The sequence below is a fragment of the Vigna umbellata genome, chromosome 4 (assembly GCF_029865625.1).
Source record: "Vigna umbellata cultivar VRB3 chromosome 4, Vumbellata_1.0, whole genome shotgun sequence".
NCBI lineage: Eukaryota > Viridiplantae > Streptophyta > Magnoliopsida > Fabales > Fabaceae > Vigna > Vigna umbellata.
Genome location: NC_142168.1, coordinates 29,307,607 through 29,333,368, shown reverse-complemented (window position 1 = coordinate 29,333,368; position 25,762 = coordinate 29,307,607). Strand labels below are relative to the sequence as shown.

General features: G+C 32.3%; 3 protein-coding genes across 3 annotated transcripts; all 3 read left to right on the top strand.

The window, feature by feature from the left end:
- The first annotated feature begins 1,948 nt into the window (after positions 1–1,948).
- On the top strand, positions 1,949–3,586 carry LOC124841325 (CASP-like protein 4D1). The gene is made up of 3 exons (XM_047317576.2): positions 1,949–2,097; positions 2,457–2,592; positions 3,344–3,586. The coding sequence occupies exons 1-3, from the start codon at positions 1,949–1,951 to the stop codon at positions 3,584–3,586; spliced, it is 528 nt and encodes a 175-aa protein (XP_047173532.2).
- Positions 3,587–14,685: 11,099 nt separating this feature from the next.
- On the top strand, positions 14,686–16,688 carry LOC148199799 (CASP-like protein 4D1). Its single transcript, XM_088114191.1, has 3 exons — positions 14,686–14,991; positions 15,233–15,368; positions 16,068–16,688. Exons 1-3 carry the CDS (start codon positions 14,843–14,845, stop codon positions 16,302–16,304), a joined length of 522 nt encoding a protein of 173 aa, XP_087970317.1. The 5' UTR covers positions 14,686–14,842; the 3' UTR covers positions 16,305–16,688.
- Positions 16,689–21,767: 5,079 nt separating this feature from the next.
- LOC148199798 (CASP-like protein 4D1) lies at positions 21,768–24,043 on the top strand. The gene is made up of 3 exons (XM_088114106.1): positions 21,768–22,011; positions 22,239–22,374; positions 23,671–24,043. The coding sequence occupies exons 1-3, from the start codon at positions 21,863–21,865 to the stop codon at positions 23,911–23,913; spliced, it is 528 nt and encodes a 175-aa protein (XP_087970232.1). The 5' UTR covers positions 21,768–21,862; the 3' UTR covers positions 23,914–24,043.
- Positions 24,044–25,762: the final 1,719 nt, after the last annotated feature.

Sequence of the window (25,762 nt, the reverse complement as noted above, 5' to 3'; positions counted from 1 at the left end):
CTGCCCTCCACCCCTCCATGCGCTCAAATCTGCTCTCCGCCCCTCCATGTGCCCAGATCTGCCCTCCGCCCCTCCATGCGCCCAGATTTGCCCTCCATCACCTCCCTCCGTCACCGCTGCGTCCTCGTCGTCGTTGCGTTCTCGTCGCCGCGTCCTCGCCTCCGCTGCGTCCTCGTCGCTGTTGCGTCCTCGTCGTTGTGTCCTCACCGTTGCGTCCTCGTCGCTGTTGCGTCCTCGTTGCTGTGTCCTCGCCGTTGCGTCCTCGCTGCCGCTGCGTCCACCGTCGGTGCTGCCTCGCCGCGTCCACCGTCGTCGCACATGGCACATCGCAGGAGGAGAATATCGCGAGGCGGAGAAGAGGAGAGGTGCTTTGGGGAAATGATTAGGCTACCCAGGTTTTCCCCAATTTAAAGCCCAATATGCCTCGGGTCCATGCCAACCGAGGCCGTATCTTTGCTAGGTGAGGGTTATGCCTCGGTTCACTTTGATAACCGAACCAATATTATTTTTAGACACCGGTTGCTTAACAACTGAGACATATAATGCTTTTAAAATTATGAAACTGCCACCGCGTTTTGATATGCTTTGGTTCAGTAAAAACCGAGTCATAATGTATGAGTTAAAAACGTCATTTTTTACTAGTGTGATCTTCTTAAATATGTTAACTTGAAATTTTAAATATGTGAAAAGTATGTTTTGAGAATTCCAAAATTATAAATTACCTTAAACTACTTAGCTATAATTTGGTTCTTTTCTAAATTCATTTGAGACATTTAGCTCTATTTTAATAGAGATTCTAAAATAATTTTTCATGCCTACACGTCGCCAACTTAATTTGGATATGTCTTCGCATTTGAATGTTTGTGGATGAGAGTTATATTTCCACTATTCTCGTAGCCAATAAAAATTAAAATAATAAATATAATAATGATGAGAGATATTAAAAAAATAAAATTATTTAAAGGAAAAAATATTAGTATTAATATCAAGATTTGTTAAAAATAATATATAAGTTCAGACATATTCAAAGTTATTTACTAAATTGATTATCTTCGTAAATATGTCAATCGAGTCTTTTATAAAAACTACATGAATATATTTCAAACTAATTCCAACAGATTTTAATGCAATTATAACCAAGGTAGCATTTGGTAAGAAAAAAAAATATGAAAATCTTAAATTAGAATGGCTATTTTTGTTACTTTTGTTTTTTAAGAAAATAATATTTAATCAGTAAACCAAAGTCGTCAATTTCAACATCTTTAGCAGAATCCTAGAATAATGGACCAATCCACTTTAAGGGCACTTTGGATCATTACAGCTCGCAAAATATAGGACTTATATAAAGAGGAAGTATCGAAAACTTAAATTTGGGATCAAACAAAGCAATGGAATATTTCTACCTTCACCTTAAATCTTAGCTTTTTCAAGAACGATATGCTTATATCACTATTTCATTATTTTTAACAATTTCTTTTTTTTACTTTTAATAACAATTTCATGATAATCATCATTAAAAATTATATTTATTTACAAAGTTATCACGGTTTTTCTACGACAATAACTCAAACTATTGTTAAAATGGAGTTTGGAAACAAATTTTGAATTAACATATGGCAAAAAAAAGAAGACCAATTGGTCATTTTTGTCAACAAAAACAAAAAACTTATAGAAAAGTGCGTACGTTAATCGGCCAAAATAAAAAAAAATGGTGATTGATATTGAACTCGTTGCCATTTGTCAGCAAACTTGATCCAAACACAAAGAGACAAGGTTCTGTAGATTAAAATAAATGGCAGTAATTGGATATAACGAGATGATAGAGAAACAAATGGTATCATATTGAATTTTCTTTTTATTTTTTTGTGTATAAATGGTTTCAAGAATGTAAGAAAGATGAGAGAAGATAGGAAGGAAAATTAAAGAGATAGATTTGTTTGAAGTAAGAATGGTGACGAAAAGTGTGGCTAACTCAGTGCTTGCGTTGAGGATAGTTGCTCTTGCATCTTCGGCTGCAACAATGGCCTTACTCGTTACCAACAGCTACACATTTCAAAACGGTGCAGAGGTCAGATATCAAGATTTCGATTCATACAGGTCAAAAAAACCTATCCAAACTATTTTTTTAATTTATCCTATGTTTTGGGCTTTAAACATAACTCAACACACAAAACGAGCGTGTAAGATGAGGTTTGCACCCATTTATAAACTAAGGATTGATCTTATCTCTAGTCGAGGTAGGACTTTCAACATCCTATTCATTCTATCAACAGTTATATATGTTAAACTTTTAATATTAAATAAGTTAATTTTGCTTAATCTTAAAAAACTTAAGAGTAACTAGTAAATCTGGTCTTAAAACCTTGAATATTTATGGTTGACTAAGAAAAAAGTTTGGTAAAAATGACAAGAGCTTCTTGTATCTCATTGTTGCCGTTGGTATGTAAAATCTGCAGCCTTGTGGTAGCTATTGCAGCAATTTCGTGCGCATATTCTATAGTTCAGCTTCCATTTGCTATATACCATGCATTACGACACAAGAGGCTCATAAACAATGGATTCTTGCCAAAATTTGACTTATATGCAGACAAGGTATGGCTTTCTCGTTATATATTATCGCATAAAATATACTTAATAGTTCAATAATACAAATCAAGCAACACTTTAATGTATATTAGGAATTTTGAGTTTTAAATAGTTGAAAATTTATGTTACCAAAAATAAAACAAATTTATAAATGGATGTAAATTTTATCTTAAAACACTTTCTTTAAGATTGAATTAAATTTATGGTTAAATATATTTTTAGTTCATAAACTTGAATGTAAAATTACAATTTATTTATGTTCCAAACTTTGATATAATTTAGTCTTTTAAGTTTTAGAAGTAAATAAATATAGTTATTTTAATACAATTGTGTAATTTTTTTTACATATTAAATAATATTTCAAGTTAAAGTTTGAAGTGTTTATATTTCAGCTTAAATATTAATTTAAAACACTTTTTAACACAAAAAGAAGTTGATGTTGTTAGATTAAAATATTTATATTAATTCATTTATTAAGTTTGAAGATTAAAATATATATATTAAAATTTGAGATATACACAAGTTATAATTTTAGGTCTAAATTTAAAGATTAAAAATATATTTATCTCTTAAATCATTTTTTAAAATCTTACCAAATCAAAATCTATATTAGTAAAATTTATTATTTATTATATTTACTGTCTTTTACTAATGAGAATAAAACAAAAGTGTATTTAAACAGAGCAAAATCGGAAGTATTTGATTTTTCTGTTATATAGTTCTTGGACATTAATATATATGGATGTTAATTTTACAGGTAATTAGTCTGTGTCTGGGCGTAGCCTGTGGCGCTGGTTTTGCACTGTCTGTTGAATTAAAGAAGTTCCTGAAGGAGCATGTCATAAATTTGAATGATTTTAATTTTAAGGGTCCATACAACAAGCTTTTGATTCGAGGATTAATTTCTTCTGCTTTTCTTCTCGTCACCTTCTTCTCCATGGCTGTCCTTTCATTCATTTCCTCCAACATCCCACCCAGAAAGCAAGCCAACCCCTACTGAACCCTACCTATATATTGCTTCATCAATTTTTCCTATCAAATATAAATGTACAATATTGGTAAATGAATGAGACATATGAATATTTTTTTTATTAATTCCTGACCACAAGAACCACACTTTATTTCATTTTTTGTATATTCGTACTCAATCTTGATTAACTAATCAGAGTAATCAGAAGTCAATTTTATCCAAAAGAAATAAAATATTAGTTCTATGCTCACTCCCAATCCTACCCACATACATTTAATAAATTACACACCAACTAAAAAGTTACATCTGCTTTCAACTTTACCTACTACATAACTTAATTAAAAGATTTATACTTATCTCTTGACAATGTCATTTAACATAGTGAATTATTCAAAGAGTGTGTTTTCAATAAACATTTTTTGTTTTACACTTAACTTTTCATTCAATGCACCTATAAATTTCGATTCCCAGGAATGACAGAAAGAAATCTAAAAAAAAATAAATTTAAACTTAGGTTAAAGATCTTAAACCTATGCAAAAATGTTTATGATACAAACATACGTACCTTTGTGTCTTGACTACATTCACCAACCACCTTTACTTATCATTGTTATTCTCATATGCCACCGAAAACCAACACTTTGCTTCGCAACGTTAATGAGATATGACAATGACAATTAAAGGAATGAGAATGACGATTGAAGAGAGAACGTTTCGTTTGCAAGAGAATGAATGAGAATGTTGCCATACGTTTTGGTGAGAACAGATCACAATGTCGTTAACATAGGTTTTCTGTGTTGGGTTCAAATTGTAAGACCCATAAAAAAAAAAATATATATATATATATATATATATATATATATATATATATATATATATATATATATATATTTATAGTAGTAAATTTTAGTATTTTATTAGTAATAATAATTTTAATGGATATAAAATTGTAAATTTTGGATATAAAATTATAGTAATTTTAGAAGGAGAGGTTCAAATTTTTGGTAACTTATTTAGTAAAATTTTTTAAATGGAATAGTAAAAAGTAAATAGTAAATAGTAAAAAGTAAATAGTAAAAATAAATTTTCAGCATTAAGATTCCTTAGCATGGAAGAAAGTAGTAGGTAGAAATTAGGATCAGATTTGGTGAGAAAATGATTGAAATATTATTTTTAAATAATATTAAAATAATAAATAATATTAAAATATTAATGAATAGTAAATTTTTTTTTACTATAAATAGCCATGGGAGGGAAGGGTATTTTGTATTGGAGTACTCACGTCCTCGTCATCTGTTCCTGATTGTAACCGATAAAATACAGTTTCTAATATTTCTCTCTATTAATTTATTGTTTCCTGATTTATAGGTCTTAGTTATTATTCACCTAATATTTCTCTCTGTCAGCTTTATTGTTTTCTGATTTATAGGAATTAGTCTTTATTCACTCTTGTAGATAAATAGGGCTTCTGTAAATTATAACATATTATTAAATTAAGAAATTTTCTTCAAGCCAATGGTATCTCCCATCTCACAACTCCTCCTCACACCCCAGAACACAATGGTCTTGCCGAACGTAAACATCGTCATTTAACTGAAACTGCCAAGTGTCTTCTTCATCATGCTTCCTTACCTCTTTCCTTTTGGTGTCATGCGTTTCAAACTGCAGCTTACCTTATAAATCGTATGCCCACTCCTGGTCTCCAAATGAAAACTCCTCTTCAAATCCTATTCCACTGCCTCCCCAACTATCATAAACTTCGTACCTTTGGGTGTCTCTGTTTTCCTTGGCTTGTTCCCTACACCACTAGTAAATTACTTCCAAAGTCTCAACCATGTGTCTTTCTTGGTTACAGCCCAACCCAGAGTGCATACATTTGTTATAATCCTTCTTCTCAAAAATACTACACATCACGTCATGTCCAATTTGTAGAAACTGTCTTCCCCTATTCCTCTTCCCAACCTCCCACTTCGTGTCAGCCTCATCCTTCTCACCACCCCAATCTTCCTCTAGCTGTAATTCATGAACTGCATGAGCCCACCAGGCCCCCATCACCTTCTCCATCCTCCATTCTCCTCCCCACTGAAACCGTGCCCACACTAAACCCCCCTACAGCGTCATCCTCACCTGACTTGTCCACGGGTTTCTCAGTTCCGCCTGCTGCAGTGGAAGCGCCGGCCGTTGCTCCCCCTTTCCCTTCACATCCCATGGTCACACGTTCCAAGAACGGCATCTACAAGCACAAACAGGTTCATCTTGCTTCCAGATTTCCTCTTCCAGATCCTATTGAACCCTCTTGTGTAACTCAGGCACTTAAATACCAAGAATGGAAATCTGCCATGTCTGAAGAATTTAATGCCCTACTTGCTAATGGTACTTGGTCTTTGGTACCCCGTGAACCATGTTTCAATGTGGTTGGAAATAAATGGGTTTTTCGCCTCAAACGCAACACTGATGGGTCCATTGCCCGGTATAAAGCTCGCTTAGTTGCAAAAGGGTTCCACCAGCGGCCCGGTCTTGATTATTCGGATACCTTCAGTCCTGTGGTGAAGCCACAAACAATAAAATTGGTGTTGTGTATTGCCTTGTCCCGTGGCTGGCCTTTACGCCAAATGGATGTCAATAATGCCTTTCTTCACGGTACCATCTCCGAGGATCTTTACATGTCTCAACCTCCTGGTTTTGTGCATCCTCACTTCCCTAATTACGTGTGCAAGCTTCATAAATCTCTTTATGGTCTCAAACAAGCCCCGCGAGCCTGGTACAATGCCCTTCGTAATTTCCTGCTTAGTTATGGCTTCACTAATTCCAGGACTGACACTTCCTTATTCGTTTATCGTCGGCCTGACACGGTTGCCTATTTCCTTATCTATGTTGACGACTTACTGCTTACCGGCAACAATATGGTGTTCCTATCTACATTTCAACGTGATTTGGCTGCTAAGTTTACTCTAAAAGATCTCGGTACTCCGCATCATTTTCTTGGGGTTGAGATTCTTCCGACATCGACGGGTCTTTTTCTGACCCAGCACCACTACATTCGTGAACTTCTTCAATCCACTGCCATGACTGATGCTAAACCTGTTACAACACCCATGAGTTCTTCCTGTGATCTCTCTGCCGACTCTGATGCTTCCACATGCAATGTTTCCGAGTATCGCCGAATCGTTGGGTCCTTACAATATTTGTCGTTGACACGTCCCGATGTTTCCTTCAGTGTTAACAAGCTCTCTCAATATATGGCTGTTCCAACTGAAATTCATATGCAAGCTGCCAAAAGACTTCTTCGGTACCTCAAAGGCACTATTGACCATGGTCTTCAACTTCGGCGTGACTCCGACCCTCATTTAACTGCTTTCTGTGATGCTGATTGGGCAGGTGATACTGCTGATCGTCGTTCCACGGCTGCCTACATCATCTATTATGGCTCCAATGCCATTTCTTGGTCGTGTAAGAAGCAGTCTTCAGTTGCCAAATCCTCCACTGAGGCTGAATACCGCACCATTGGTACTACAGCTGATGAATTACTTTGGTTGCAGCAGCTACTCATGGAACTTCATTGCCCTCTTCCAAAGCAACCAACGATATACTCTGATAATATTGGAGCCACCTATCTATGTGCTAATCCTGTTTTTCACTCTCGCATGAAACACTTAGCCATTGCCTACCATTTCATTCGTGAACTTGTTGCTGCCAAGAAACTTCATGTTCTCCACCTACCGTCCAGCCATCAACTAGCGGATCTCCTCACAAAACCATTATCTCCCTCGCGTCATAACTTCCTCATGGCCAAGATTGGTGTTGTCTGTGCCTCCACCATCTTGCGGGGGCGTATTGGAGTACTCACGTCCTCGTCATCTGTTCCTGATTGTAACCGATAAAATACAGTTTCTAATATTTCTCTCTATTAATTTATTGTTTCCTGATTTATAGGTCTTAGTTATTATTCACCTAATATTTCTCTCTGTCAGCTTTATTGTTTTCTGATTTATAGGAATTAGTCTTTATTCACTCTTGTAGATAAATAGGGCTTCTGTAAATTATAACATATTATCAAATAAACATTTTCGTTTCTCTATATTTTGCACCAAGAGAAGAGAAATCAAGTGATAGAAAGTTAGAGAGAAATTTTTAGTTGCAAGAAGGGTAGAGGTTCTGAAAGGTTTCAGAGAAATAAATTCAGAGCAAGAGACGTCTGGAATAGAGGTAGGGGAGCTAACCTTTCTATGTTTTTATATTATGATTTAATAGTTCTATGCTTTTATATTATGATTTAGTATTGTTTTATTACTATTCATATATTGAAATTCTGCTGTGTGAATACTGTTAATGCTTACTGTATGTTAATCTATATTGAAATTCAGTGTTAATATTATATGTTGTTGTTTTGAATCTGTAAATAAGAAATTTGTTAAAAACTAGTTGAGGAACACTTTGGCTAAGGAAAGACTTGGTACTTAAGTTGTCCATTGTGACGCACCTCTCTTTCCTGGAAGTCTACTCGACAAGTTTTTAACTTAAATCCTATTGAACAGATTGAGTACTGTTAAATTATTATGCAATATATTGAGTTTGTGTGATTTATGCGATGATTGTATTTTATTATATTGCATTTGAATTTATGCATCTGAACATGTTATGAGTATTATGGGGAGATTTTGTAGGGGTATAATGTGAGTTGAGGAAAATGAGTATGGCATGAGTCTCGTGGAGAGATTCAGTAATATTATGGTATTTGTGTATATGTTGATGTTGAGGGTCCCGTAGTTGGAGGTTATCCTGATACTCTAATAATCATCTAGTCTCAAGTAGAGAGGGATGAATTATGTGGTGAGAGGAGCAGGAGGTCCTGGTCTATGTGCCGGTTTTGGACATAGTGAGGGGATTAACCTTGTGAATGGTATGAAGTATTTTGAAAGTGTATTTGTAAAAAGAAGTAGAAGTCATTACAAGTGCATAACCTCCCGTGACCGCTCATCAACGTATCATCCGGATGAGTGTCTATTGGGTATTGTGGTGTCTATTGGGTATTGTGAGACGAGTATCTAATAGGAATTGTGGTATGAGGGTGTCGAACATAATTATTATATGATGTTTATATCAAGGTAATTATACATGTTTTATAAATGATTTGTTGCATGTTAGCTCACCCTACTTGTTTGTGTTTTCTTTTGTGTTTGGGTATGTGCGATGATCGTATAATTCGTTATACGGGAGCAGATGAAGGAATGTCGTCTGAAACAATACCAAGGAAGAAAGAGATCGAAGAATAAGTTAGAAGAATTCAAGTTATATTTAGGAGTTTATAGTTGAAATCTGAGTTTAAAATATATCAACTGTGAATTTTTAAGTGTGAGATTACGGGATGTTACCGTAAATGTAATGTTACAATATATAAATTATGAATTATCCAATGTGGGATATTGGGATGTTACACAAATGAGAACGCAATGTTGCAATTTGAGATTCTAACATGAGCATAAAATGTCTTAGTCAACAACTTAAAAGAATTATTCAAAATTCAATTTAGAAAAACCCTAACGGCTATGTTAAAAAAGTGTCAAAAAAAGTATGTAAAAACATCCTTTCTGTTTTCTAAAACATCCTTTCTGTTTTCTAAAACATTGATAAGCTATAAAAGGCTTATACAAAAGTTGCAAGCCCCTTTTGTATATTTAACTTTTGTTTAGTTTAAATAAATGATTGATTGTTTTTAAAACTTTTTGTAAGAATTTTCAATTATGAAACAAAGATACGTTGAAGATATCACATCGACTAGAAATAGAACAATTTTAATAATATATAAATGAGTGTAAAACTTTTACAAGTTGATTTTGTGAAGTTGAATTAAACTTAAAATTTATTTCTTAACAAGATAAGGTTTGAAAACTCTTTTTACCCTTCTTAGAAAATTTTTTGATGTATAAGGTTGTTTACAATGAATCTTTTAACACTTCAAAGATTTAGATAATAAGCAATATTGACGAAAGATAATAACACAAGATTTATACTAGTTTAACTTTTTAAGAGTTTACATCCACTTTTCTTCCAATAGCAATCCACTAATATCAAGTATCAAAATTTACGAAATAGAAGACTCACTTATGTACTTTCGTTCTCTCAATCACAACAAAACACAATCCTAAAGATGAGACCATACACTCACTTTTAGGAGTCTTACTCACATAACAAAGATAACAACAATACACAAAGAATTTACAAAAAAGACAACCCGAACCAGCACAAATGCATATTCTTAAAAATGAAACAATTGATGTGTTGGCTATGTGGAGGTTGATGGTTCTTTATTGGTGACAAATTTCATGAAATAAAAAAAAGAAAAAAGAAGAAAGAAAAAGATGAATCAAATAATGAATTTTATTAACAGATTTTTTTGTTGATAAATATTGACAAAACAAAATTTTTGTTGATAAAATTTATTAATAATAATTTTATTAATGAATTTTTACTATTAATAATTTTAATTTATCAATAAATTTTAAATATTATTAAAAAAAATTAATTTTTAATAATATTAATTTTTCTTAAAATAACAATGCCGTTGATAAAGTTTTATATGCTTTCTTAATTTTGCTTTAATGATGGATAAGGTTTGCACTAAATGTTTCGTTGAGAGTGGACTTTGGTCTTCGATTGGCCGTTTATTAATTGGGAGGTTTGCATTAAATGTTTTTGTCGAGAGTGGACTTTGGTCCTCATAGGAAGTGAAGTATATCTAAGGATATCTTTTGTAAATTCTAAAAGCCGAATAAAATTATAGAGTGTTGTGCTAGCTTGAAATTTGATTATTACTTTCTTTTTTTTAAAAAAAATATGTATTTAGTTTTGATACATTACAATGCATTAGTTTTTAGTAACTATAGGAGAACACATTTTTATATTTATTTAATAAATATTACAAGAATAAAATAATTGAGTAAATTTTTGTATTTTTTAAGAAAAAAGAGAATAAAAAAAAGTAGTGTAAAATTAAGGTAAAAAATTTATGTGTTTGGAAATATATATTTTTTAATATTTTTTCTATTTATTTCACTTGTGGGTTAGTGAAAAATTTAAATTTTATTAATTTGATATATTTATATTCCCTGTCTCTGTCCTTGGAGACATGTACGAAGCCATTATTACGTGAATGCAGTGAAGATTCCTAATTTTCCAGAACTAGAAACTAAAACAAAACAAAGATGTTAACTTAACGTCAAATTTAAACCCTGATTGTTTTATAATTACATTAATTATGCATGAACATAGGAAGAAACCAAATCTCACTCAGTGATTTGGACTTGAATTGTGTGCATGAGAGTTAATGAATCTGAGAACGATAGCATCATGCCATGAACATAATTTAATACAATAAGGAAAAAAAGTAACGTAATTTTGTTCAATTTTTAACTATTTTTTTACATTTGTTTTATTTTTTAGAAAATTGAAGTTGATAATTCAAATTATAAAATTGAGCAGTTATTATAATTTTTTCTGATCACCATTAAAAAAGATTCAAATTTTAGTGGTCGGAAATCTTCATGGTACCTACCACCCCTTTCAACATTAAAATTTAGTGGTTGGAAATCTTCATGATACCTATTAACATTAAACAATTTGAAAAAATAAGAAAGTTTCAAAGCTTTCAATTTGATTTTTATTTTGGCTTTTTATGCTTCAGTTACACCCCTTTGATAAAAAAGGTATATTTTTTTAGATCATGGAGCTTTTCATTTTAATAGGTCTTTGAGGGGTTTTATTTATTTATTTTTTTCAATTTGTAATGCTATTTTTATGTGTACAATATTTTGATTGACAGAGAAAGAAATGCAATTGTAATAAGAAAAATCCCTTTTAAATCCCGTCGAATAAGAAAATATAATTTTATAGTTTTACTTTTAAATTTTGTATGGGGTAGAATATTTGTAATTAAACACGTAATGTAGTTTTTGTTTATTTTACATATAAAATAATTATAACTTCAGTAGAGTTTTAACCATACACATGTTAACTATACGGAAAACGTTTCTTCAATAACAGATTTTTTACAACAATTTGACAACAACACGTGTTTCACTGTCATTGGTTGTTTTTATTAAATTTTGTTTAAAGATTCATTTTGTTTTGGAGGGCATTTTTGGAATAATTTTCAGAAACTTTTTGGCGCTTTTCAGAAACCTGCAAAAGTCTCTTTCCTCATTTTCGAAACTCTCTCTCTATCTTTTCGAAACTTTCTCTCCCCCTTCACCGAAAGATCCTTCAAAATTCTATCTCCATCATTGAAGTTCCTTCCTTTGAAACTCTCTCCGTCATTGAAGTGGTGTCTCTGTCCACCGTTGTTCGTACGTCGCTTGGGTCCACCAGTGTCTTTGGAGGAAGTCGTCTCTCTCTCTCTCCGCCATTGAAGTGCTTTCTGTGCGCCATTTCTCCAAAGCTCTCGTTTTTCCGCTGACACTGTTGTTCCTTCGTCGCTTAGGTGCATTGTTCCTTCCTCTTTGGTTAGCGAGTGGTTTTGTTGGCATCATTTCTCCAAAGGTATTGTTTTTTCGTATAAACAACCTATAAACAATGGTGCAGAACGTCACTTCTCAACCTATAAACAACCTTCGTGGGTCTTCCATCCACATAGGACTCAACAAACTCGAAATTGCTTGTTATGGACACCTTAAACCATGGCCAACAGGGGGATCAATCCATAAAAACTTGAAAACACAGTCGTCAGGACTGTTGGGGAGTGCTTCAGCCATGTCTGGGTAGCACTTCTTAACTTTTGGTACAAAAGGGGATTTTTCCACTGGTGCAGGGAGCACACCCAATAACGTTTAACTCACTCACCCATCTCAAAAAATGAAAAATTCAACAAAAATAGAGAATGGGGAGTAGTGTTCATCTAGCTAGGGAGTACAGTTGAAGTTTCTGTACAAAATACCCATTTTCTTTTGGTAATCGATTACAGGGGTCTTGTAATCGATTAGCAGAGGAAAAAGCGTAATTTGTACAGAAACTTCAACTGTACTCCCGAGCTAGATGAACATTGCTCCCCAACTCTGTTTTTCTGACCTTTGCTACTTGTTTTGTTCTTAAATTTCTCCACCGAACTCCAAATGACTTGATTCTTGTTTTGTTGGAATCTAGATTCAAAGATCTTTCCAACAAAACAAGAATCAACTCATTTGGAGTTCGGTGGAGAAAGTTTTGAGGAAAACAACCAGCAAAAGTCAGAGGTGGTAGAAATATATAAAACGTTAACTTTAAGGAATTAACTGCACCTACTCAGGTGTCCAAAAATTATAAATTAGTAGTCATTGGAAAGATATTTGAGTCTAATTTCTAATAAAAAAAGAATCACATCATTTGGAGGTCTGTGGAAAAAGTTATGATTAAAATAGTCAGTAAAGGTCAAAGTTGACAGCATGGGTTATGCACATCACCTCAATTGGAGAAAACCACCTAAATGAACATTTTTATTTTGAAGAAATCAATGACCTAACCTCATTATTGGTGCAGAGAGCTCACCGAATAACATTGAACTCACTCACCCATCTCAAAAAAGGAAAAATTCAACAAAAATAGAGAATGGGGAGCAGTGTTCATCTAGCTGGGGAGTACAGTTGAAGTTTCGATACAAATTACCCTTTTTCCTCTGGTAATCTATTACAGGGGTCTTGTAATCGATTACCAGAGGAAAAAGGGTAATTTGTACAAAAACTTCAACTGTACTCCCCATCTAGATGAACACTGCTCCCCAACTCTGTTTTTCTGAACTTTGCTACTTGTTTTATTCTTAACTTTCTCCACCGAACTCCAAATAACTTGATTCTTGTTTTGTTGGAATCTAGACTCAAAGAGCTTTCCAACAAAACAAGAATCAACGCATTTGGAGTTCGGTGGAAAAAGTTATGAGCAAAACAACCAGCAAAGGTTAGAGGTGGTAGAAATATATAAAACGTTAACTTTAAGGAATTAACTGCACCTACTCAGGTGTCCAAAAATTATAAATTAGTAGTCATTGGAAAGATATTTGAGTCTACTTTCTAATAAAAAAAGAATCACATCATTTGGAGGTCTGTGGAAAAAGTTATGATTAAAATAGTCAGCAAAGGTCAAAGTTGACAGCATGGGTTATGCACCTCACCTCAATTGGAGAAAACCACCTATAGGTGTTTGAACCAAGGTAGTTCAAGTTCATGACAATTTTTGCACAACTCGTAGAGGAAGAAGTTATTAACTTCTGCAATCAATTTGATCGACAACCATCTTCTTAGATTACATTTCATTGTATACTGTTATGTATCTTTTCATTTCAAAACTTGTTGTTTCGTGAAATGTCATTACGTTTTTTTATTAATGTATGTGCTTTTTAATATTGTTATAATTTTTCATTACTCAATACCCTTCATTATTTCGTTTATATTTGTTTAATATTGAAGTATTCCAACTTGAAGTGTTCCATTAATGATCCATCCATAAAACCTTCAAAAGACAGTCATAACGAATCCAAAATATTCCTGGGGAGTGCTTAAGCCACGTCTGGGTAGCACTCTTCAACTTTCGGTACAAAAGGAGATTTTTCTACTGGTAAGCGATTACCAGCTCCCTGTAATCGATTACAACAACATCAGTTCTTTGTCAATGGTGCAGGAACTCACCTCTCAACCCAGAAACACCTTAACTTGGTCTTTCAATGATGACGAACAAACAACTGCAAAAATGGAGGAGGGAGAACACTGCTATGAAGAGAGAAGTTGAAATGAAATTCAAATCCCTAAAATGGAGAGAGAAGACAGTGATAAGGAGAGAAGATAGAGTTCGAAAACGAAGAGGGCAGTTTCGGAATCCAAACTTCAACCCATTCCAAATCAGATTTTAAATTAAAAAAAACATTCAAATTTGACCAATTAAAACTTGACACGTGGCGTTGTCAAATCTTTGTCAAATTGGCGTTGTTGGAATATCGCGATCCTAACTATACGGGTAAACACCTAACGTAGAAAATATTATAAACAGTGTTTGAAATGAAAATTATAAATAAAAATAAAAAATTATTATTAGTCTTTATGGTCAAGGAAGAAAAGTCGATGAAGATCAATTTATGGGGAGCTGTGAGGAAAGTGAGTGATGGGTTTCTCTGTACTGGATTGCAGCAGTAATTGGATTTAAGGAGACGATAGAGAAACAAATAGTATCATCTTGATATTGTTGTGTATAAAAGGGTATTAAAGAACGTAAAAAAGATGAGAGAATATAGCAAGGAAAATTAAAGAGATAGCTTTGTTTGAAGTAAGAATGGTGAGCAAAAGTGTGACTAACTCGATCCTTGCGTTGAGGATAGTTGCTCTTGCAACTTCAGCTGCATCAATGGCCTTACTCGTTACCAACAGCTACAAATTTCAATACGGTGCAGAGGTCAAATATCAAGATTTCTATTCATACAGGTGAAAAAAAAAACCCATCCAAACTATTTTTCTGATGTATCCTATTCATTATATCAACAGTTTTATACTTTAACCTTTTAATATTAACAAGAAATTTTGCTTAATCTTAGAAAACTTAAGAGGAACTGGTAAATTTGGTCTTAAAACCTTCAATATTTATGGTTGACTAAGAAAAAAGTTTGGTAAAAATGAGCAGAGCTTCTTGTATCTCATTGTTGCCGTTGGTATGTGAAATCTGCAGCCTTGTGGTAGCTATTGCAGCAATTACGTGTGCATATTCTATAGTTCAGCTTCCATTTGCCGTATACTATGCAATACGACACAAGAGGCTCATAAACAATGGATTCTTGCCAAAATTTGACTTATATGCAGACCAGGTATGGCTTTTTCATCATTATATTATCGCATCAAATATACTTAATAATACAAATCAAGGAACACTTTAATTTATTAGGAATTTTGAGTTTTAAGTTGGTGAAACGTTGAAGATTTGACGAATTTATAAGCAAGTATAAATCTTACCTTAAGACTTTTTTTAAGATTAAATTAAATTTATAATTAAATATATTTTTAGTTTTTAAATTTGAAAGTAAAATTATAATTTATTTCTGTTTCAAATTTTGATATAATTTAATTTTTAAACTTTAAAAATGAATATATACAATTTTTTTAATATAATTATTTGAATTTTTTTTAAAATATTAAATGATATTTTAAATTAAAGTTTGAGTTGCTTATATCCTTTTACCCCGTTTTAATTTAAAATACTTTTTTAACATAAAGAAAGTTGATATTGTTGGATTAAAATATTTATATTAATTTATTTACTAAATTTGGAGATTAAAATATATTTATTAAAGTTTGAAACATGAATTATAATTTCATGTATAAGTTTAAGGATTAAAAATATATTAAATATTTTTTAAGTTAATAAAATTTATTATTTATTAAATTATATGTTATTTACTAATTAATGAGAATAAAAGTGTATTTAGATATGGAAAAATCGAAAGTATTTGATATTTTTTTCTCCTATAATTCTTAGACATTAATATATACTGATGTTAATTTGGTAGGTAATTAGTATGTGTCTTGGCGGAGCCATTGGTGGTGGTTTTGCACTGTCTGTGGAATTAAAGAACTTCATCGAGGATCGTATCGAAGCTTCGGATGATTTTAAGGGTCCATACAACAAACTTTTGATTCGAGGATTCATTTCTTCTGCTTTTCTTCTCGTCACCTTCTTGTCCATGGCTGTCCTTTCATTCATTTCCTCCAACATTCGACTCAGAAAGCAACCCAATCCCTTATAAACCCACTTATATATTGTTAGATAAACTTAAAATTAAGAAAAGTTAAAATTGGAATTTCATTATGGTGTATTTAGTTGATGTTGTGCATTTCATTAAAGCTGGTCACAAATGTTTTGTTTTTCGTTTTTTAGTTTTCGATAATAGTTTAGTAGTTGTTTTTAGTCTATTTGAGTCAGTATTATTTCATATAAACAAACATGCGGCCCTTTGGACAAAGCCTACCGTGAATGTAAAAAGTACCTTCTTAATTTTCACAGAATATAAATTAGAGAGTGAGTGAAGTGGTTTCTTTATTATCATAAATTGAGTGCAGTATTTTTATAGTGTACAAGTGTAGCATTCTGTTTTTTATTTAATAAATTGGTATAAAAGATGTTTAGGTGAGGTTTGTGAGACCGAGACACTAACCTTCGACTTGTGTGTTCCGTTTGTACGTTTTCAGTTTAGATCGATCGGTTGTCACTTTGGGGCAGGAGGGAGAGATACCTGCAAAAGACACTCCGATACTCTATATTTTATTATCATAGATCAAGGTGTCTTTACCTGGGCATTAACCCTATATTTATAGGGCTTATAGCAATCAAGCTCATTAATTCATATTGCTAATGTACCGGCTAATTGTCCATTAATATCATATTCTTGTGCAATATGATATGTCAATCACTCATAAATAGCGTATATTTGCATTTAATATGGCCATTAAACATATTAATTGGCCATTAATAATATTTATCTTTCCTGATTAGTGATTGTCTGACAACCGATCGATTGCCTGTTTTGGCTCAAGATTCTCCTTAGCCGATCGATCACCAGGTATAGTACAAAAGATTTATACTCTAAGTACCGAAAATAGAAAAAGTGAGAAAGAGTGAAACATTGTGACTGAATGTTCTTGAGTGTCTTAAGAAAAAGGAGAGATAACTAAAGTAGTCAATGAAATGACTATGGCATATTTGTCACAGAAAGCCAATTATGATAATTGGTGTTTGTAGATGAAGGTTTTGCTGGGATCCCAAGACGTATGAGATATAGTGGAGAGTGGGTATCAAGAACCCGTAGAGGATGAAAACCAAACGGTGACACAAATTACCACATTAAAGAAGACACGAGTGAGAGATAGAACACCCTTGTACTTCTTATATAATGCGGTGGACAAGACATGCTTCGATAAGATAGCAAATGCGACATCTTCAAAAGAGGCATGAGAGATTCTCGAAGTGGCATATAGAAGAGACAATCGTGTCAGACAAGTTCGGCTACAAGGTCTTAGAGATGAGTTTCAATGTATGAAGATGAGAGACAAAGAGATAGTGGCAGAGTATATAGCTTGAGTAGTAAAAGTGGCAAATCAACTCGGTAGGAATGATGAGCAAATGCCAGCTAGCTGGGTTGTGGAGAAAATCTTAAGATCACTAAAAATTGATTTCGAGAGTATCGTTTGTGCCACAGAAGAGTGAAAGGACTTGTTAGTTCTCTCGGTAGAAGAACTCTTTGGGTCATTGAAAGCCCACGAACGAAGGAGGAGAAAGATGCTAGAACCCTTAAATCAAGCAGTACAGACGCAAGTTGAATTGCATGTAACTCGAAATAGTCAGGACCAAGGTTCTAGAGGTAAAGGTCGTAAAGGTAGAGGTTGAGGAGGTCGTGGAGGGCGAGGAGGTCGTAGAGGCCAAGGAGGTCATGGTCTAGGTGTTGTTGAAGTCGACACAAATCAAACTGGATAGCAGAACTGATGCGGTCGTATTCAAGGAAGGGGTCGTGGAGGACGGTCTAATTCAGATGTGGAATGCTTCAAATGTGGCAAACATGGCAACTACGCAAATGAATACAGATCAAGGAGTTGTTACAATTGTGGTAAGGTTGGCCACATAACAAAGTTTTGCCATGCTGAAAAGAAGAAAGAGAAGAACCTCTTACAAAAGAAGATGAAGAAGAGATGAGGATACTCTTATTGTCAAAAAGCGCAATCAATGTGCTACCAGAAAGGAGATCCGAGCTCAAGCCGCTTTGTATCGAGCAAGTGGAGGCCAAGGTGCTTGAGGCCGAGCATGAGACAACCAAGGTGCTAAGTGTCAAGTTGTCACAAAGCTCGACAATGCTGATGAAAAGCTCGAAAATGAAATAGGAGAGTTCATAGTCGAAGGTGAAGGATTCAAATGTAGAGCTATGCTTGAAATCAAATGTTGAAAAGATTCCTACCAATTCGGTTTGGTATCTAGACACTGGGGCAAACAAGAAGTTTTCTTTGATGAACCAACTAACGTGGAATCCGATTTCGTATCTTTCGGAGATGATTCAAGGTGGCTGTGAAAGGGTGTGGAATAATTAGACACATACAAAAGGACAGACAAGTTGGAGAAATTAAGGACATTTACTATGTTTCTAAGCTAAAAAACATTTTAAGCATAGGTCAACTGATAGAGAAAGGAAACTCGATTCTAATAAGATTAAGTACTATACTTGAAAGACAAGCATGGTTGTCTCACAACGCGAGTAGAAATGAAGAGAAACCAGATGTATAAACTGGAGTTGAAGATCTTATAAAAAAGGTGTTTGAAGCTAGACATAAAATGAATCCATAAAGTGGCATTTCCAGTTTGGACACCACAACTTTGGAAGCTTGGTTGAGCTATCAAAGAAGGAGTTGGTACTCGGACTACCAGGTGTAGAGTTTGAGAAGAAATTTTGTGAACAATGTGTACTTGGGAAATACTCTAAAAGTAAGTTCCCAAACTCAGCTATATATAGGTTAGAAGAGAAACTCAACCTTATTCACACCGACCTCTGTTGGCCAATTTCTCCTAGCTCATTCAGCGATAAGAGATATTTAATCTCCTTTATAGATGATTTCTCTAGAAAAGCATGGGTATATGTCTTACCGGAAAAGTCAGAAGCATTGGAAGCATTTAAAATGTTCAAGCTTATGGAAGAAAAGGAAACAAATAAACATATTAAAACAGTACGATTAGACTAGAGAGGTAAACTCACATAAACAAAGTTTAAAGAATAATGTAAAGAGAAAAGAATAAGGCAGTTTCTTATAGTTCCATATTCACCACAACAAAATGATGTGGCTGAGAGAAAGAAACGAACCAATCTTGATATGGCTCCAACCTATAAAAACAAAAAAAAAAAACTCATAAAAACTATGATGACATGAGCTTTACTGCATTTTAACGTAGTGTATTTTACGCATGCATTTTTAAATGGTATTTTATAAAGAATTAAAAACAAAACTGAGATGTCAATCAAAATCACTACAAATCCAAATATATTAACAAGGTGATAAAAATGTACATATCTTACAAATCAACTTAAATCTATCTTTGTATATCAATCGAAACAAACACAGCGTATGTCGTCTTTCGTCTTCTACATTATAATTTTCGGACTTAATGATGGATAAGTGGGAGGTTTGCACTAAATGTTTTGTTGAGAGTAGACTTTGGTCTTCGATGGAACGTTTATTAATTGGGAGGTTTGCACTAAATGTTTTGTCGAGTGGACTTTGGTCCTCCGATAGATATATGCTATGCATCCATTTTGGGACCATGGCATGCATTGCGTAACGAAAACTATTAGTTTCACATGTATTTTCTCATAGAAAGTGATATGATAGAATTTCAGAGGATTATTTAAAGGGTTAGGAGTGACTTCTGAGGATATATTTTGTAAATTCCAAAAGTCGAATAAAATTATAGAGTGTTGTGCAAGCTTGAAATTTGATTATTGCCTTTTTTTTAAATATGTATTTAGTTTTGAACTAAATTATAAAAAATCTCATCATTGTAAATTGTTTCATTGCTTAGGTTCTTCTCCGTTTTTTCCCCGTCCTACAAATATGTTCAAAGGAAAAGTAGGAGAAACATGTTTTACACATTTTCAAAATCTGATTTAAAGAGAAAGTTAAATTAAATATTTTTCTATAATATGATTTGTGTTGAAAATTAAAATATAAATTTAAATCTCATATTAAATAAAGACGTAAAATTTTAAAAAATAAAAATTCATAAAGTTATTATTTTAAAGTTTGGATTAGAACAAGTTAATTCTTTTGTTTTATATTATAGTTGAATCTTCCCTTCGAAGTTTCCTCGTGAATCTCCAAAAGTCACATCCATTAATTTGATACATTAGAATGCATTATTTTTTTTAATATTTTTCTTATTTATTTCACTTGTGGGTCAGTGAAATTTTATTAATTTGGTATCTTTCTATTCCCTGTCTCTGTCCTTGGAGACATGTACGAAGCTATTATTACGTGAATGCAGTGAAGATTCCTAATTTTCCAGAACTAGAAACCAAACCAAAACAAAGATGTTAACTTAACGTAAAATTTAAACCGTGATTGTTTTATAATTACATCGATTATGCATGAACATAGGAAGAAACCAAATCTCACTCACTGATTTGGATTTGAGTTGTGTGCATGAGAGTTAATGAATCTTAGAACGATACACCCATCATGCCATGAACATAATTTAATACAATAACACAAAAAAGTAACGTAATTTTGTTCAATTTTTAACTTTTTTTTTATATTTGGTGTTTTTTAGAAAATTAAAGTTGATAATTCAATTCATAAAAATTGAGCATTGTTATATAATTTTTTCTGATCATCAAGAAAAAATCTGTCTTCAAATTTTAGTGGTAGCAAATCTTCATGGTACCTACCACTCCTATCAACATTAAAATTCAAATTTTAGTGGTTGGAAATCTTCATGGTACCTATTAACATTAAATAATTTGATAAAACAAGAAAGTTTCAAAGCTTTCAATTTGATTTTTATTTTACCGTTTTATGCTTCAGCTACACTCCTTTGGTACACCTGAGAAATTAGGGATAATTTTCTTTTTTTAAGATCATGGAGCTTTTCATTTTAAAAGGTCTTTGAGTTTTTTTTTTTCTTTCTTTCATTAGTAATGCTATTTTTATGTGTAGAATATTTTGGTCGACAGAGAAAGAAATACAATTGTAATAAGAAAACTCAATTTTAAACCCCGTCTGATCATTAATTATCTCATCATCGTCACAAACTATTATTTTTTTTTTCTTTTCATTTTTTTTCTCTCCATCACCTCCCAAGTGGATAAAATATAATTTTAGTTTTACTTTTAAATTAATTTGGTATGGGGTAGAATATTTTTAATTAAACACGTAATGTAGATTTTTTATTTATTTTACAATATAAAATAATTATAACTTCATTTGAGTTTTAACCTTACACATGTTAACTAAACCGTTAAACACTAACGTAGAAAATATTATAAACAGTGTTTGAAATAAAAATTATAAATAAAAATAAAAAATTATTAAAAGTCTTTGTGGTAAGAAAAACTGATGGGGAGCTGTGAGGAAAGTGAGTGATGGGTTTCTCTGTAGTTGACTGTGGAAAAAATTAGTTGAGATGTTTATGGCAATAATTGGATTCAAGATGATAGAGAAACAAATAGCATCATCTTGATTTGTTTTGTGTATAAAAAGGTATTCAAGAACGTAAGAAAAATGAGAGAAAATAGCAAGGAAAATTAAAGAGGTAGCTTTGTTTGAAGTTAAAATGGTGACCAAAAGTGTGGCTAACTCAATCCTGGCGTTGAGGATAGTTGCTCTTGCATCTTCGGCTGCATCAATGGCCTTGCTCGTTACCAACAGCTACAAATTTCAAAACGGTGCAGAGGTCAAATATCAAGAATTCGATTCATACAGGTAAAAAAAAAACATCCAAACCTTTTTTTAATGTATCCCATTCATTATATCAACAGTTTTATAAGTTAGACTTTTAATAAAAAACAAGAAATTTTTCGTAATCTTAGAGAACTTAAGAGGTTGGTCTTAAAACCTTGAATATTTATGGTTGACTGAGAAAAAAGTTTGGTAAAAATGACAAGAGCTTCTTGTATCTCATTGTTGTCGTTGGTATGTAAAATCTGCAGCCTGGTGGTAGCTATTGCAGCAATTACGTGTGCATATTCTATAGTTCAGCTTCCATTTGCCGTATACTATGCAATACGACACAAGAGGCTCATAAACAATGGATTCTTGCCAAAATTTGACTTATATGCAGACCAGGTATGGCTTGTTCATTATTATATTATCGCATCAAATATACTTAATAATACAAATCAAGGAACACTTTAATTTATTAGGAATTTTGAGTTTTAAGTTGTTGAAGATTTCAGAATAAGACGAAATTATAAGTGAGTGTAAATTTTAAAACACTTTAATGTTGAATTAAATTTAGAGTTAAATATATTTTTAATTTTTAAATTTGAAAGTAAAATTGTAATTCATTTTTATATCAAATTTTGATATAATTTGATCTTTAACCCTTTGTTCACTTGAATAGATTTTGGGGAGAGTGATTCAATGGATTTGAGAGGATTTGAAGATAAATTTTGTTGTTGTTTATTTGAGTCCATTTGGAGGTAAGTGAGAGTGAATTTGGAAACAACGTTTGTGAGAATTAGTGTAAGATTTGGTTGATTTGATAGATTAAAAAAAATTACTTCCAAATCCACTCTCATTCACCTCCAAATTCACTCAAATAAACAACAAAAAAATTTATTTTTAAATCCTCTCAAATCCACTCAATTACTCTCCCTCAAATTCATTCGAGTGAGCAAAGCCTAAGGTTTTTGTTCGCTTGAATAGATTTTGGAGAGAGTGATTGAATGACTTTAAGACGATTTCAAGGTAAATTTTGTTGTTGTTTATTTGACTGGATTTTGAAGATAAGTGAAATTGAATTTGGAAGTAAAATTTGTGAGAATTAGTATAAGACTTGATTGATGTGATAAATTAAAAAAATTTACTTCAAAATCCACTCTCACTTACCTCCAAAATCCACTCAAATAAACAACAAAAAATTTATTTTCAAATCCTCTCAAATTCATTCAATTACTCTCCCATTGGTGTGCAAGATGTAAGTTTAAAAAATGAAGATATATAATTCTTCTAATGTAACTGTGTAATTTTTTTGAATATATTAAATGATAGTTTAGGTTAAAGTTTGCGCTGTTTGTATCATTTAATTTGTTTTAACTCAGATATTAATTTAAAATATTTTTTAACATAAAAGAGAGTTGATGTTATTGGATTAAAATATCTATATTAATTTTGGAAATTAAAATATATATTAAAGTTTGAAACATGAATTATAACATTATATCTAAGTTTAAGAATTAAAAATATATTTAAAAATTTATCTACTTTTTAAGTTAACAAAATTTGATTATTTTTTAAATCTATTAAGTTATTTACTGTGAGAATAAAAGTGTAGTTAAATATGGAAAAATCGAAAGTATTTGATATTTTTTGCCCTATAATTCTTCGACATGAATATATATATGGATGTTAAATGTGCAGGTAATTAGTCTGTCTCTCGGCGTAGCCATTGGTGCTGGTTTTGCATTGTCTGTGGAATTAAAGAAGTTCCTGACGGAGCATATCACAAATTTGAATAATTTTAATTTTAAGGGTCCATACAACAAGCTTTTGATTCAAGGATTAATTTCTTCTGCTTTCCTTCTCGTCACCTTCCTCTCCATGGCTATCCTTTCATTCATTTCCTCCAAGAATCAACCCAGACAGCAACCCAATCCCCTCTAAATCCTACCTATATATTGCGTCATCAATTTTTCCTATCGAAATTTATATAAATGTACAATATTGGTAAATGAATGAGACATATGAATAGTCTTTTGTTAATTCCTGACAACAGGAACCACACTTTATTTCATTTCCTGTATATTTCGTACTCAATCTTGATTAAATAAAGTCTGTTTTGTCCAACTGAAATAAAATATTACTTCTATCTAACAACTTATAATTTAAAAGTATTTTTAACTGCAAAGTATATACATTTTAGGACGCACTGACACCAATTATTTTACAGCACGTTATTAACGTTATTTGTTAAATCATCATTCTAAAAGAAACCGTAGTGACATTATTATTTTTTTTTAACAAATATAATTGAATAGAATAATGTGGCTCTTGAAACTAAGTATACATAATAAAATTACAAAAACGACAAACAACACAACGATAACTCACCCTACATATTTCTCTACAAGAAAACATACATGCTTCAATGGAGATCCACCCAAGAAGTTTAATGGAGATCATCAATCCACTAAGTTTAATGGAGATTCATCCAAATAATTTCAACTTGAACCGAGACTAGAAAAATGGAAGAAGAAGGACTTCAAGAATTTCTACTTTTATGAAAAGTAGTGTTTTCAAGTTTGTTCTTTCTTTCTATTGAGCCTTGTAAATATGTATAAATATTTTCTTTAGACCTTGCATTTGACTAAGTTCTTATGTCATTTAGGCTTATTTTTGGCCATTTCTTTGAATTTGTTTATGACATAATCAATTATTTTATCTTATTTTAGAGAGTTTTTAGACAAAGATGAAATTCTTACTGAAATAATCGATTATCATATGACATAATCAATTATTGTAGTCAATTTTTGATAGCAAGCTAGTTTTGATTGTTTTCGACTTGCCTATTGAGTGAGATGCAATCTAACATGTTTTGGGCTTGCTTGGGCCTTAAGGAACCTTCTAGAACTTGGTTTAAATGAGGAGGCTCTCATACATTGTATCTATTCTTGAGGAAGGTTCAAGAAACTTGCAAGTTTAATGTATTTTTTTGATTCATTTGTATTCATTTTCATATGAGTCCACTCCTCCATCTTATAAATAGTAGTGACCAGCTCTTGCAAAAGAGAGCTTGGAATGAATAATAGAGAGAACTTATGCTCATTTGTAGTCTCACTTTGTCTAATTCACTAGAATATATGTCTTGAAGATGTCTCCTAACCTTTTCTTGATGGTTGGTCCAACTTCCTTTAAGAAGTACTCCAAATCCACTCCTCAAACACAACATCCTTCATCTTTACATGCTTATAAGCCCACTAAATCATTTCCATGGATTCTTCTTCAACTTGAATAAAGAGGGTTTTCATCATCTTGACACCAAGACTTGTTCCTTTTATGTGGGTTTTGATCTATCCTTTGGATCATACTCCATTATTAGTGTCTATTTTGCAAATTAAAAAAGATTAACTTGGTCAATCTCCATCATTTGAGTTTGCACCAAATCTGTTTACCATCACAAACATTTTCTTAAACAACAAAATAAGGACACACTAATTCCTACACATGCATAAATTGGTTTTCCATCATAAGCATTTTCTCAAACAACATCATAAGAACACACTAATTCCTACATATGCATAAATATATCAAGTCTATTATTAAGATGTCCATAATACTATAAAAAAATTTGTCATTTAGTTCTCAAAACACAATATATGCACCTTATGAGTGATTCACTTCCTGAGTTTGTCCCTTTTTTATATTATTTTATGATACCTTTCCTCTGAGTCCTAGACATTTTTGAAACTCTTAGAAAGAAATAGGCTTAATATATATTTTGGTCCCTATATTC

Coding starts and splice junctions, on each gene's coding strand:
- LOC148199798 (XM_088114106.1), top strand. CDS start 21,863: ATGGTGACCAAAAGTGTGGCTAACTCAATCCTGGCGTTGAGGATAGTT. Junction 22,012..22,238: donor CAAGAATTCGATTCATACAG/GTAAAAAAAAAA, acceptor TAAAATCTGCAG/CCTGGTGGTAGCTATTGCAG. Junction 22,375..23,670: donor TTGACTTATATGCAGACCAG/GTATGGCTTGTT, acceptor TTAAATGTGCAG/GTAATTAGTCTGTCTCTCGG.
- LOC148199799 (XM_088114191.1), top strand. CDS start 14,843: ATGGTGAGCAAAAGTGTGACTAACTCGATCCTTGCGTTGAGGATAGTT. Junction 14,992..15,232: donor CAAGATTTCTATTCATACAG/GTGAAAAAAAAA, acceptor TGAAATCTGCAG/CCTTGTGGTAGCTATTGCAG. Junction 15,369..16,067: donor TTGACTTATATGCAGACCAG/GTATGGCTTTTT, acceptor TTAATTTGGTAG/GTAATTAGTATGTGTCTTGG.
- LOC124841325 (XM_047317576.2), top strand. CDS start 1,949: ATGGTGACGAAAAGTGTGGCTAACTCAGTGCTTGCGTTGAGGATAGTT. Junction 2,098..2,456: donor CAAGATTTCGATTCATACAG/GTCAAAAAAACC, acceptor TAAAATCTGCAG/CCTTGTGGTAGCTATTGCAG. Junction 2,593..3,343: donor TTGACTTATATGCAGACAAG/GTATGGCTTTCT, acceptor TTAATTTTACAG/GTAATTAGTCTGTGTCTGGG.